This window comes from Scyliorhinus torazame, chromosome 18 (genome assembly GCF_047496885.1).
Source record: "Scyliorhinus torazame isolate Kashiwa2021f chromosome 18, sScyTor2.1, whole genome shotgun sequence".
Lineage (NCBI taxonomy): Eukaryota > Metazoa > Chordata > Chondrichthyes > Carcharhiniformes > Scyliorhinidae > Scyliorhinus > Scyliorhinus torazame.
In genome coordinates this window covers 110693146-110706165 of record NC_092724.1, presented here as the reverse complement: position 1 = coordinate 110706165, position 13020 = coordinate 110693146, and the positions used below count along the sequence as shown (strand labels likewise).

The 13020-nt window shown below is 43.8% G+C and overlaps 1 protein-coding gene across 1 annotated transcript in view; it reads right to left on the bottom strand.

The window, feature by feature from the left end:
* The window catches only part of tbcd (tubulin folding cofactor D), a 375176-nt gene that overhangs the window by 122984 nt on the left and 239172 nt on the right, over positions 1-13020 (bottom strand). The window contains 2 exon segments of the mRNA XM_072483144.1: positions 7603-7743; positions 9045-9136. Coding sequence (XP_072339245.1) covers positions 7603-7743; positions 9045-9136 — 233 coding nt within the window.

Below are 13020 nucleotides of genomic sequence, written 5' to 3'. Positions count from 1 at the left end.
GCTGCACAGTAAAAAAAAAAGCCCACCTGTCCTCGCAGCTGCATGTAAAGATCCCATGGCACTATTCAAAGAAAAACAGGAGAGTTTCTCCTGGTGATTTATCCTTGAAATTTACCCAAACAGATAATCTGATCATTTATTTCATTGCTGTTCATGGGAACATGCATGAACACAGATTTCCCTCAAAGTATGTTACTGGCTGTTAAGATTTTTGGGATGTCCTGAGGTCATGAAAGGCCCTGTATAAATCAATGGCAAGATAATATGCTTTGGATGGTATTGGTTGAAGACTTAACTTTGGCCAGAAATCAAAGGACTTACTTCTCTCCTTCAAGTCGTATCATGGAATCTTCTTCATCCATGAGAACAGGCAGCTATCTGGACTGAGGTTCAGATCTCATCTGAAAGATAGCTTTCCCCATTGTGAAGCATTGCCTCAGAATTAGACTGAACTGGTCAGTTTGCATTTCTCACTGTCTGCGCGGGTTTCACCCCCACAAACCAAAAGGTGTGCAGCGCAGGTGGATTGGCCATGCTAAATTGTCCCTTAATTGGAAACAGACATTAAAATTGGAAAACAAATTTTTTTTTAGAAAAGTATTAGACTGAACTATCATCATATGCTGAGTTCCTGGATTGGCATTTTAACCCATACGTTCCAATGTGTTGAGAGCTAGCAATGAGTCAAACTAACATCTCAATGGGTCAAATCTCAGGGAATCCATCTCCAGCTGAGTGTTAAGCAGAGATGTGTAATAGCTGAGGAGGCCCGATGCCCACCTGACTAAGTCTTCATGTAACCCAATGTGCCAATAAACACATTCTGTGTCAAAATCAACAGATTTCCACTTCCTTTATCAATTACACCCCGTCGCCGATCGATACATTTAAACATTTTCACTGGTTCAGCCATACTTGCGGGTTTTGCAAATCTTTTCAGAAGAGCTGTGTCAAACGATGGATCACCCAGCATATTATGGGGTCTAACACCAATCTGATTGGTCAGTGTGGTAATTTGACCAGCTTTGGTCACAGGAGGTTATGCTGAGCTTCTGCAAGACACTAGTTGTACATCAACTGGAATATTGTTCTGGGCGCCACACTATCGGAAGGATTTGAATGCACTGGAGAAAGTACAGAAGAGGTTTTCATGAATAGTCCCAGGAATGAGAAACTTCAGTGAGGATAGATTGGAGAGGTTGCAACTCTGCTCCATGAAGAGAAGAAGGTGGAGAGAAGATTTGGTGTGGATTTTCAAAATCATGATGGAGCTAGACAGTAGAGAGGGAGAAACTGTTTCCCTGCCTAAAGGATCGAGAATGAAAGGGCACCGATTTAATGTGATTTGCAAAAGAAGAAAATGTGATGTGAGAAAAATAATTTTCACGTAAGAAGTGGTTCGAGTCACTTCATGCACTGACAGGAAGTGTGGCGGAGGCAGGTTCAATTGAGGCATTCAAGAGGGCATTCTATGATTACCTGAATAGAGACAATATGCAGGGGTGCGGGAAAATCTAGGGCAATGGCACTAAGCTATATTGCTCATTTGAACATCAGTGCAGACACGATGGGCCAATGCCTTCCTTCTGCAATTACCGATTCTGTGATTGTTATGAGGCTATGTCCCTTTTTTTTTGAATAAACAGGGCGAGATTCTCCGTCGGCCGATGCCAAAATTGGGAAAAGCGATTGGGTGGAGAATTCGTCTTGCCCAAATCGTGGCCAGTGCCTGAATGCCATGCTCCGGTGCCTCGAAAGCGATGTCAATGCATGCTATTCCACACGTACTATAAACACTGTTGGCATATCATTAGCGGGCCTGACCCGGTATTCGCCAGGGCCCCCGCGATGCTCCACCTCCACCAGGAGGAATTACCAATGACGAAGTTCACTTGTGGTTTCAAAAATCAGGAAACAGGCGCCGTAGCTGCTGAGGGAGAGAAAGGGGTTACGGAATGTCCAACATCGCCATAGTGTGCTGACAGTTGTGCCGCTGGCCGGGGTCTTCTGCCAGGCCGGGGGCAGTAGTAGGGGTGGCCCCGAGGTGGGAATAAAGTGGATGAACTAATCGCACAGATAAATATAAATGGGTATGATATAATTGGGATTACAGAGACATGGCTGCAGGGCAATCAGGGATGGGAACGTCCCAGGGTATTCAGTATTTAGGAAGGACAGGCATAAAATTAAAGGTGGTGGTGTGGCACTGCTGGTTAAAGAGGAAATTAACACAATAGTGAGAAAGGATATTAGCTCTGACAATGTGGAATTTGTATGGGTAAAGTTGAGAAATACCAAGCGACAAAAAATATTAGTGGGTGTCATATATAGACTCCCAAACTGCACTGGTGAGGTTGGGAATGGCATTAAACAAGAAATTAGTGATGCATGTAATAAGGGAATATCGGTGATCATGGGTGATTTTAATCTTCGCATAGATTGGGCAAATCAAATTAGCCACAATGCCGTAGAGGAGGAATTCCTGGAGTGTATACGGGATGGTTTTCTTGACCAATATGTGGAGGAACCAACTAGAGAGCAGGCCATCTTAGGCTGTGGCTTGTGTAATGAGAAGGGAATTATTGCCAATCTGGTTGTACGAGACCCCTTGGGGATGAGCGACCAGAACATGATAGAATTTTTTATCAAGATGGAGACTGAAGTAATTGATTCGGAGACTAGGGTGCTGAATCTTAATAAAGGGAACTATGAGGATATGAGGCGTGAGTTGGCCTTGATAGATTGGGGAGAGTTACTTAAAGGGATGACAGTGGATAGACAATGGCAAACATTTAAGGAACGCATGGAGGAACTACAGCAACTGTTCATTCCTGTCCGGCACAAAAGCAAAGAGGCTAAGAGGGCCAATTCTTGGCTTACAAAGGAAATTAGAAATAGTATCCGATCCAAGGAACAAGCATACGATTGGCCAAGAAAAAGAATAGGTCTGAGGATTGGGGGCAGTTTAGAATTCAGCAAAGAAGGGCGAAGGGATTGGTTAAGAAGGGGAAAGTACAGTACGAAAGGAAGCTTGCAGGGAACATAAAGACTGACACTAAGAGTTTCTACAGATATGTGAAGAGAAAGAGATTGGTAACGAGAAATGTAGGCCCACTGCAGACAGAAACAAGGAAATGCATAATAAGGGACAAAGAAATGGCTGAGCAATTAAATACATACTTTGGTTCTGTCTTCACAAATGAGGACACAAATCAGATCCCAGAAATGTTGGAGAATGGAAGGTTTGGTGAGAGGGAAGAGCTGAGGTAGATCAACATTAGTAGAGAAATTATGTTGGGAAAACTGATGGGATTGAAGGCGGATAAATCCCCAGGGCCTGAGAATCTGCATCCTAGAGTGCTTAAGAAGGTGGCTCTGGAAATAGTGGATGCATTGGCGGTCATCTTCCGGGATTCTAGACTCTGGAACTGTCCCTGCAGATTGGAGGGTAGCTCACGTCACTCCGATATTCGAAAAGGGAGGTGGAGAGAAAGCAGGGAATTATAGACCAGTAAGCCGAACATCGGTAGTGGGGAAAATGCCATTATCGAGGACTTTATAGCGGAACATTTAGAAAGCATTGGCAGGATCAGTCAGAGTCAGCATGGATTTATGAAGGGAAAGTCATGCTTGACAAATTTGTTGGAATTCTTTGAAGAGATAACCAGTACAGTCGACAAGGGGAGCTAGTCGATGTGGTAGATTTGGACTTTCAGAAGGCGTTTGACAACATCCCGCATAAGAGATTATTGTGCAAAATTAAAGCACATGGGATTGGGGGAAAATGCATTGAGGTGGATAGAAAACTGGGTGGCAGGCAGTAACCAGTTGGGTACCAGAGATCGGTGCTGGGACCCCAGCTATTCACAATATATATTAATGATTTGGATGAGGGAACAAAATGTAACATCTCAAAGTTTGCAGATGATACCAAATTAGATGGGAGGATGAATTGTGACGAGGATGCAGAGATCCTACAGCAAGATCTGGACAGGTTGGGCGAGTGGGCAAACCAATGGCAGATGCAATATAATTTGGATAAGTGTGAGGTTATTCATTTTATAAGCAAAAACAGGAAGGCAGATTACTACCTGAATGGTTGTAAATTGGGAGAGGGGAATGTGCAGCGGGACCTGGGTGTCCTTGTGCACCATTCGCTGAAGGTAAGCATGCAGGTGCACCATGCAGTAAAGAATGGTATGTTGGCCTTCATTGCAAGAGGTTTCGAGTATAGAAACAGGGATGTGTTGCTGCAATTGTACAGTGCCTTGGTGAGGCCACACTTGGAGTATTGTGTGCAGTTTTGGTCTCCTCTGAGGAAGGATGTTCTTGCTCTTGAGGGAGTGCAGCGAAGGTTTACCAGACTGATTCCAGGGATGGCGGGACTGTCATATGAGGAGAGATTGACTTGGTTGGGATTGTTCTCGCTGGAGTTCAGAAGAATGAGGGGGGATCTCATAGAGACTTATAAAATTCTAACAGGACCAGACAAGGTAGATGCAGGGAAGATGTTACCAATGATAGGTGTGTCCAGAACCAAGGGTCACAGCCTCAGGATTCAGGATAAACCATTTAGGCCAGAGATAAGGAGACACTTCTTCACACAAAGAGTGGTGGGCCTGTGGAATTCATTACCACAGGAAGTAGTTGATGCTAAAACTTGGAATATATTCAAGAGGCGGCTGGATATAGCACTTGGGGAGAATGGGATCAAAGGCTATGGGGAGAAAGCAGGATTGGGCTATTGAGTTGGATGATCAGCCATGATCATGATGGGTGGCAGAGCAGGCTCGAAGGGCCAAAAGGCCTCCTCCTGCTCCTATCTTCTATGTATCTATGTAAATCCAACACCGTTTTTCATTGGAATTGGTTATGTTCTACGTTGTGCCGGTGCTAATTCATCAACGGTTCCTGAATTGCTCCAGGAGCAGTGCCAATTTTGCTGTCGTAGAAGTCCACTGATTCTGTCCTGGCATCAGCACTTAGTCTCTGAAACTGAGAATCCCGCCCATAGTTTTTCAACTGTCTGGAAATGCTGCAGTTTGAACTGAAACAAAGAAAATGGCTAAAAAATGCAAGGCTACAATCCAAGGTGAAGGAGAAAAACCAACAAATCACCCTCAGCGGGATATGAAGAGAGAGACTTTTCCTATAATCCAGCCAACCATTGAAACTTGTAACTATCTGAGGGAGAGACATTAAAAATGCTAAGTGCTGGATATTAAACAATAGCTATCACAGACAGACACACTCAGAACTTCCCGGAAGTATACAATGGGTGAAGTATTTCCAGCAAGGCTGCCAGCCATTGCAGAGAGATTGCAAGTGACACAGGCAATGGTAAGAAAAAGACTTCAGCAAAGGAAGGAAGCTGTGAGCTCTCTTTCATTTGGAGCGTCTCTCTCCCGGTTTGAGAAGCCAACTCTACCAGAATGCAACATCTTCGCCATGTGACCACATCCAAGAAGCCAGTTAACTGAATTGGCTGCAGAGTTAAAGTCTACTCCCCCAGGACAATCAACAGTCACTTATTCGTATACTATTTTACTTTTTTTTAAAAATTGGACTCCAAATCCCTTTATTTCTGATAGCTGTGCATGTATGTGCGGACGTGAATGATTGCCTGGAGGCCAAATGCTTGACGTGTGTTTATTATTTTTCTCACGTTTGGCGGTTAATAAATTTGCTCTTTCTTTGACTTAAAAAATCTTATTTGATTGGGTCCTTTGTGCTCAATAGTAAATATATTCGGATACGGAAAAGACATATCGACATGAAAAAGAAACTAAAACCTTTGTTAATACCAACCAAGGAGGTTGAATAGAGGGGAGCCAGTTCACTCCTTCTCACCTGGTCATAACAGTTTAGACAATCCGGGATTACAAATGTGCAATTTAAATTTATTATTAGTGTCACAAGTAGGCTTACATTAACACTGCAATGAAGTTACTGTGAAAATACCCAAGGCGCCTGTTCGGGTGCACTGAGGGAGAATTCAGAATATCAATTCTCCTAACAAGCACGTCTTTCGGGACTTGTGAGAGGAAACCGGAGCACCCGGAGGAAACCCATGCAGACTCGAGGAGAACGTGCAGACTCCGCACGGACAGTCACCCAAGCCGGGAATTGAACCCGGGTCTCTGGCGCTGTGAAGCAACAGTGCTAATCACTGTGCTATCGTTCCGCCCATGGGCATAAATCTATAAGATTTGTTATTTTGCCAGTGGGAATGGTTGACAAATACAACATAACTGGAATTTTGTGCCCTCCGAGTTTGACTCATCGTGATTTCACTGTATCTAATTACAACTGTACCAATAAAGCATTTTTCATGTTGCACACAGGGCGGAATTGATAGTTTTTATTTTTATGCGATGTGTAGACCCCACATTAATGTTTACTGATGTTGGTCAAGAGACATTCATGCAAATTATGTCAATGGCCTTAAATGAAAGATTTGTTATTTCATGACAAGCTCCAGATGTTAACCTGGCATTAACATTCAGGCATAGATATATGAAATGCCACACACAATAATGACCTGCAATTTACAATGTCAGATTAGAAGCTGTATAACATATTACTGCTATTATGGACAAAGACTTCACTGCACAAAATACTTGAGGGAAAAATAAATGTAAATTCTTGTTTCATTCAAGTGCAATCATACTTATATACTTTGTACCTTGATGAAAACTTATTAAATGTTTGTCTAGGACAAAAGGACATAGATTTAAGGTTTATTGCCAAAAGAAGCAATGTATACAAGAGGAGAAACGTTTGCACAGTGAATGTTGAGATCTGGAATGCACTGCCTCAGAGTGCGGTGGAGGCAGATTCAATCAAGGCATTCAGGAGCGCATTGGATTATTATATAAAAAGGATGAATGTGCAGGGTTATGGAGAAGAGGAGGAATGTTAATTCGGAAAGCTGGTACAGGATGCTGAATGGCTGCAGCCATTCCCAATGATCCTGAATATGATGAATATGTATCCACTGGGAAAGAAATAGTACCATTTCACAGGCACAAGTTAGTTCCATCTCATTCATACAAAGTGCAAAATCTTGCATTCCGATCACATGCTTCGTGTTGAACCATCGAGCTCAATTCCTCCTCAGAGTTTATTCAATTACTCACGTGCTCCAGAAATCCATACACATTTAGGAGTTGATAATCAGCTCTGGCATAAATAGCAAGAACTCCCAGAATTTTAAAATAAGTTGCAAACTTATTTATATATAGCTGAAAGCCTGAAGTACAAGGCTGAAGCATTCAGATCTTATAGTTAAATCACACTTTCAGCTGAATCATTCAGCACACAAGAAAGAGGGTATGCAATGTACACTTTCATTTTGGCAATTTGAGTATATTAAGTGGTTCGGTAGCTGCTGCACAAATGGCTCATTTTATCACACGTATGTTTCATCACAATGGTATATTATCTATGAATAGATTTCTCAGAAAGGATTTGTGAGATTTTAAAGTGAAATCAGATACCAAATATGTGTGCAAGATGATGCAACACATCAAACTATGCAAGTTTATGCTTGGGAGTGGAATACAAGCAGGAATGGATTATGTTACAAAATCATATACCTACCATGCTCCAATATCTCCTCGACTGTCTGTAGTATAGTCATTCAAACAATCTAAAAGGCTATTATAGATCTGGGACACATTTCTTCTGCAGATGACCTGATCATATGGCCCATCTTCATTCACCCCCACTGTCTTACAGACTCTAGGTCAAAATATTGGGGAAAAATAGGTCAGAAAATAAACCAACAACTACAAGTTCATTTTAACAATGAGTTGCATCTTGTTTAGACACTCAAGATTATCGTTTTACAATTTTTAAATTTTGTTTCTTCCTCCATTCATTAGTTCCCCAACCCATCTACTACCCAAGGCCAGAGGAACTAGATCCAAATACTGCTTTGAGTTAGCCAGCAGAATTGGAATAGCTTCAGGCTAGACATAATGCTTCCTCTATTTTTTATTCATGATGTGGAGATGCCAGCGTTAGACTGGGGTGAGCACAGTAAGAAGTCTTACAACACCAGGTTAAAGTCTAACAGGTTTGTTTCGAATCACTAGCTTTCGGAGCACTGCTCCTTCCTCGGGTGAATATCTATTTATTATTTGTCTTTCACTATTATTTATTCCCCATAGATAAATAGCAATGCAAGTCAAACCTCCAATTATCTTTGTGCACTTAAATAGGAACAGCATTTTTGAGAAAGCGAGCTAAAATAGTTTGTACTTGTTCGGAAAGCGATTAAGCACTACTTTTTCTAGAATTGTCACAGGAAAACAGATGGATTGATCATTTCTAATGAAAGAGTTATATCTGTTGTTGATTTTAAATCTGAGATAGCTAAGATTTTTGTTAAGCAAAAATACTGAGACATGGGCCAAAGGCGGATATATGGAATTGCGTCACAGATCAGCCATGATTTCATTGTAGAGCGAGAAAGGCTGGAGGGGCTACTTCTGTTCCTATGTTCCCAGTTAGTTTGCATTGCATAATGGAAACAGAATTAGAACTATTGTGGAAACACAAAGTAAGCAACAAAAGATTTACAAAATATTAAAGAATACACTTTTCAGTTAACTAATGTCATTAAGCTCATGTCATGTCGGTGACCTTTATAAAATGTTATCATGTTTCCAAAAATTAAAACGAGTCTCCAATCTTATCAAAATCATTAAATTGTTTGAATGGTTTACTTCCCCTCCACCCCCAAGTAATTTAAGTGCGTGCCTCATCAGTCAGAATGTAAGATTGCAATTTATTATATCAAAACAAAAAATGGTGAAAATACTCAGCAGGTCTGACAGCATCTGAGGCGAGAGACAGAGTTAATGTTTCAGGTTGATGACTCTTCATCATAGCTATCTGTTTCTCTCTCCACAGGTGCTGCCTGACCAGCTGAGTATTTCCAGCATTTTATGTTTTTATTTCAGATTTCCAGCATCTGCTGTAATTTGCTTGCGTTATAATTTAGTACATTGACCCGAGTAAATTACAATAATTCATACTGAGCAATGGCTTTCAGTGCATCCCTTCTAGCTTCTGCAAAGGTGGTATCTTTCACAGTCATCCAGGTGACTCTCTGTAGTCCTTCTAATACCTGCAAAAAGCCACAAAATGTTATCCAGATGCAAATCAAGAGAAACCAACAGCAGTATATATTATGGCATCGCAGTAAGACGAATATGATTGTTCATCTTAACAGATCAAAGAGATATACGAAACAATTTTGTTTTAAAAAGGACACTTCACTCTTCATGATGAGCACAATTAAACAACAGAAGCAGACTCCTGCTAATCAGTTAAATTAATTTCACAATTCACCATTACTTTTGTTTGTAAAATATTTTTATTGAAGCATTTGCAAAATTTTTATAACAACCAACAAAACAATAACATAAACATCAACATGGTAAACTAGACATTACCCACCCAACCCCTTCTGTAGATCCCTTAACCATATTGCACCTACCCGCACCCCGCTCCCCCCTTCAGAATGCTGCTTCTGCTGACATTTTAATTTTCCCCGCGAAAGTCGACGGCTTTTTGACCCCCCTCAAGGCAAACTTTATTTTCTCCAGCTTGAGAAACACAGCCATGTCACTGACCCACTGATCCACACTCGGGGGTTTCGAGTCCCTCCACATTAAAAGGATCCGTCTCCGGGCTACGAGGGAGGCAAAGGCCAAAACGTCGGCCTCTTTCACTCCGAACCCCCGGGTCTTCTGACACTCCAAAGATCACTATCTCTGGACTCGGCACCCCCCGCGTACCTTGGACTTTGCCTTGGCAAACCCCTGCCAGAATCCTCCAAGCTTCGGGCATGCCCAAAACACACCTTGCACATCTATCTTCTACCCCGAAAAACTTGCTCATCCTCGCCGCCCCATGTGTGCCCGGTGTACCACCTTAAACTGTATTCGACTTAGCCTAGCACATGATGAGGAGGAATTAACCCTGCTTAGGGCGTCCGCCCACAGACCCACCTCTATCTTCCCACCTAGCTCCTCCTCCCACTTGCCCTTCAGTTCCTCCACCGGGGTCTCCTCCACCTCCAACAACTCCTGATAGATATCTGACACTTTCCCCTCCCCCACCCAGGTACCGGACACTACTCTGTCCTGTATCCCCCGTGGAGGGATCAATGGGAAAGCCAACACCGGTTTCCTCAGAAAGTCTCGGACTTGTAAATATCTGAAACCATTCCCCGGCGGCAGCTTGAACTTATTCTCCAGCGCCTTCAGACTGGGAAAACTCCCGTCTATGAATAGATCTCCCATCCGTCTAATTCCTGCTCTCTGCCAACTTCGGAACCCACCATCTATCCTACCTGGCGCAAAACTGTGATTGTTGCAAATCGGGGTCCAGACTGACGGACCCTCCACCTTCTTATACCTCCTCCATTGCCCCCAGATCCTCAATGCCGCCACCACCACCGGGCTAGTGGAGTACCGGGCCGGCGAGAACGGCAGAGGTGCCGTTACCAGTGCTCCCAAACTGGTGCCTTTGCATGATGCCGTCTCCATTCGCTCCCATGCCCACCCCTCCCCCATTACCCACTTCCTAATCATCGCTATATTCGCCGCCCAGTAGTAGTTGCAGATGTTTGGCAGCGCCAACCCCCGACTGCGCTCCAACAACATTTTCTTCACCTGCGGGGTTTTATTCGCCCATACAAAGCCCAAAATGATCTTGTTTACCCGCCTGAAAAAGGCCTTAGGGATGAAGATGGGGAGGCACTGGAAGACAAACACAATTTTGGGGGAGAACCGTCATTTTCACATTCTGCACCCTCCCCGCCCACGATAGCGGGAGCATATCCCATCTTTTAAAGTCCCCTTCCATTTGCTACACTAGCCGGGTTAGGCTGAGCCTGTGTAATTCCTCCCATTTCCGAGCCACCTGTATTCCCCGGTAGCGAAAGCTCCTCTCTACCATCCTGAGTGGCAGCTCCTTCAGTCTCCTCTCCTGCCCCCTTGCCTGGATCATGAACAATTCACTTTTTCCCATGTTCAATTTGTACCCCGAGAACCTGCCAAATTCCCCAAGATCTGCATAAGATCTCCCCCATCCCCTCCACCGGGTCCGAGATGTATAAGAGCAGATCGTCCTGATAGATGCGCACCTCGCTGTTCTCCCATCTGCTGCTCCGCTCCTTCTTGGCCCACCGCAAGACAAGTTCTTTGTCTGAAAAACGGTGGCAACGCACCACCATGACCCTCGGCGGGTCATTCGCCTTAGGCTTCCTTGCGAGGGCTCGATGTGCTCCGTCCACTTCCAGGGGCCATGAAAACGCCCCGGGCCCCATCAGCGTCTCCAGCATGCTCGCCACATATGCTCCCGCACTCAACCCCTCAATTCCTTCAGGGAGACGAACGATCCTTAAGTTCGGCCTCCTGGACCCGTTCTCCAGGTCCTCCAACTTCTCCTGCATTCTCTTGTGGCGCTCATCCAACATCTCCGCCTTATGCTCCAGCACGGTTAGATAGTCCTCCTGGCTGGACAACTTCAGCTCAATTTCTTGTATCGCTTTTCCTTGGGCCACCTGATTCAAAACCACTTGATCGATCGCAGCCTTGATCGGGTCCAGCGTTTCCTTTTTCAGCTCAGCGAAACAGTTCCTAGAGAACTTCATCTGTTGCTCCTAAGGCCACTGAGCCACCGATCCCTGGTCCTGGCCCTCCGCCATGCTGCGCCGCGGTACCAGCTCCGACTGCTTCACTCTATCCGAGCGGAGTCTTTTCACACGGCCACTTTTAGTCCAATTAGCCATACATCGGAGGGGGAATCCTTCTTAATATCATCCACTACACCGATCTATTCCCTAAGGTCTGAGAAAAGTCGGGAAAAAAGGTCTGGAAGTCCGTTTCAGGCGGGAGCTATCGAATGTGCGACCTACTCCTCCATGGTCGCCACCGGAAGTTTCCACAATTCACCATTACAGTCTACTACATGCTTGTGACTATCAGTGAAATATTTCCAGTGCAATTATTAATACTCATTTTAGTGAGACTAGTACTACTCGTGATGTTATAACACTGATTTCTTCTAAATGTAAGAATACTTGCTTTCCAGGTTTGTTGAAAACACAGACTGAACACTTATAGGATTTAAAGAATTGTGACAGAGTTGGGAGAAAAACCTTGGAAGAGAGTTGGGCAACAAATGGCAAAACTTGGTTTTAGGTAGAGGCTGATGATTTTTAAGGGCAGACTTTGGAATGCAAATCTATAATTAATATGCCTGTAAGTCAAGCCATCCAGTAGCAGAGTCCATCTATTTTTGCTCAGGAGTGTTTTCTGATATTCACAACCTGAAAGAAAAATATGCTCCATTTTCATGCAGCTGGTTTCTCTTTCTTTAAACACAAAAAAGGAGCAGGGGTAGATAACTCCAACTGCAGAACACCAGAAGTGACTGAGCGATCAAAGGAGGAATCATTGCCAGAGTGTCTACATTAAATTTGGTTAAGTGCGGAGTTGAAGGTGAAATGCCCCACAAGTGGAAACTGGGACAGCTGGCCGTGTTGAATGCAGCAGTGAAGTCAAACAACATGAATAGAGATCAGGAAGAAATATTACAGTCGCAGAGAATCTTTTCAATTGTGACTATGTAGCGTTAGTACTGCAGCCAGTATGGACAAGTATCAAAATGGGAGGCCATGTGAGTAACATAGTTGCATGTGCAAGGGTCCTTCCTGTTTATTTCCTTTGTTCCCATTTCTTTCATGTTATTTTATTATTTTGGCCCGTGGATCTATAATCGAGAAGTGCCTTCAAGCAGACGACTCATAGTTGAAACTGTCTGCTTGTCAGGACACTGTTCCCAGGCTTTATTTTGGGAGAGGAGAAACCAGACTCCTCGCCACCTAGTGGATCTTAGGAGCCAGTGGGGCAAGTTGGAAAGGTTGGAAAAGGGGTAGTAGTTGCTCATGGGCATAGTGGTTAGCACTGCTGCCTCACAGTGCCAGGAAACCGTGTTCAA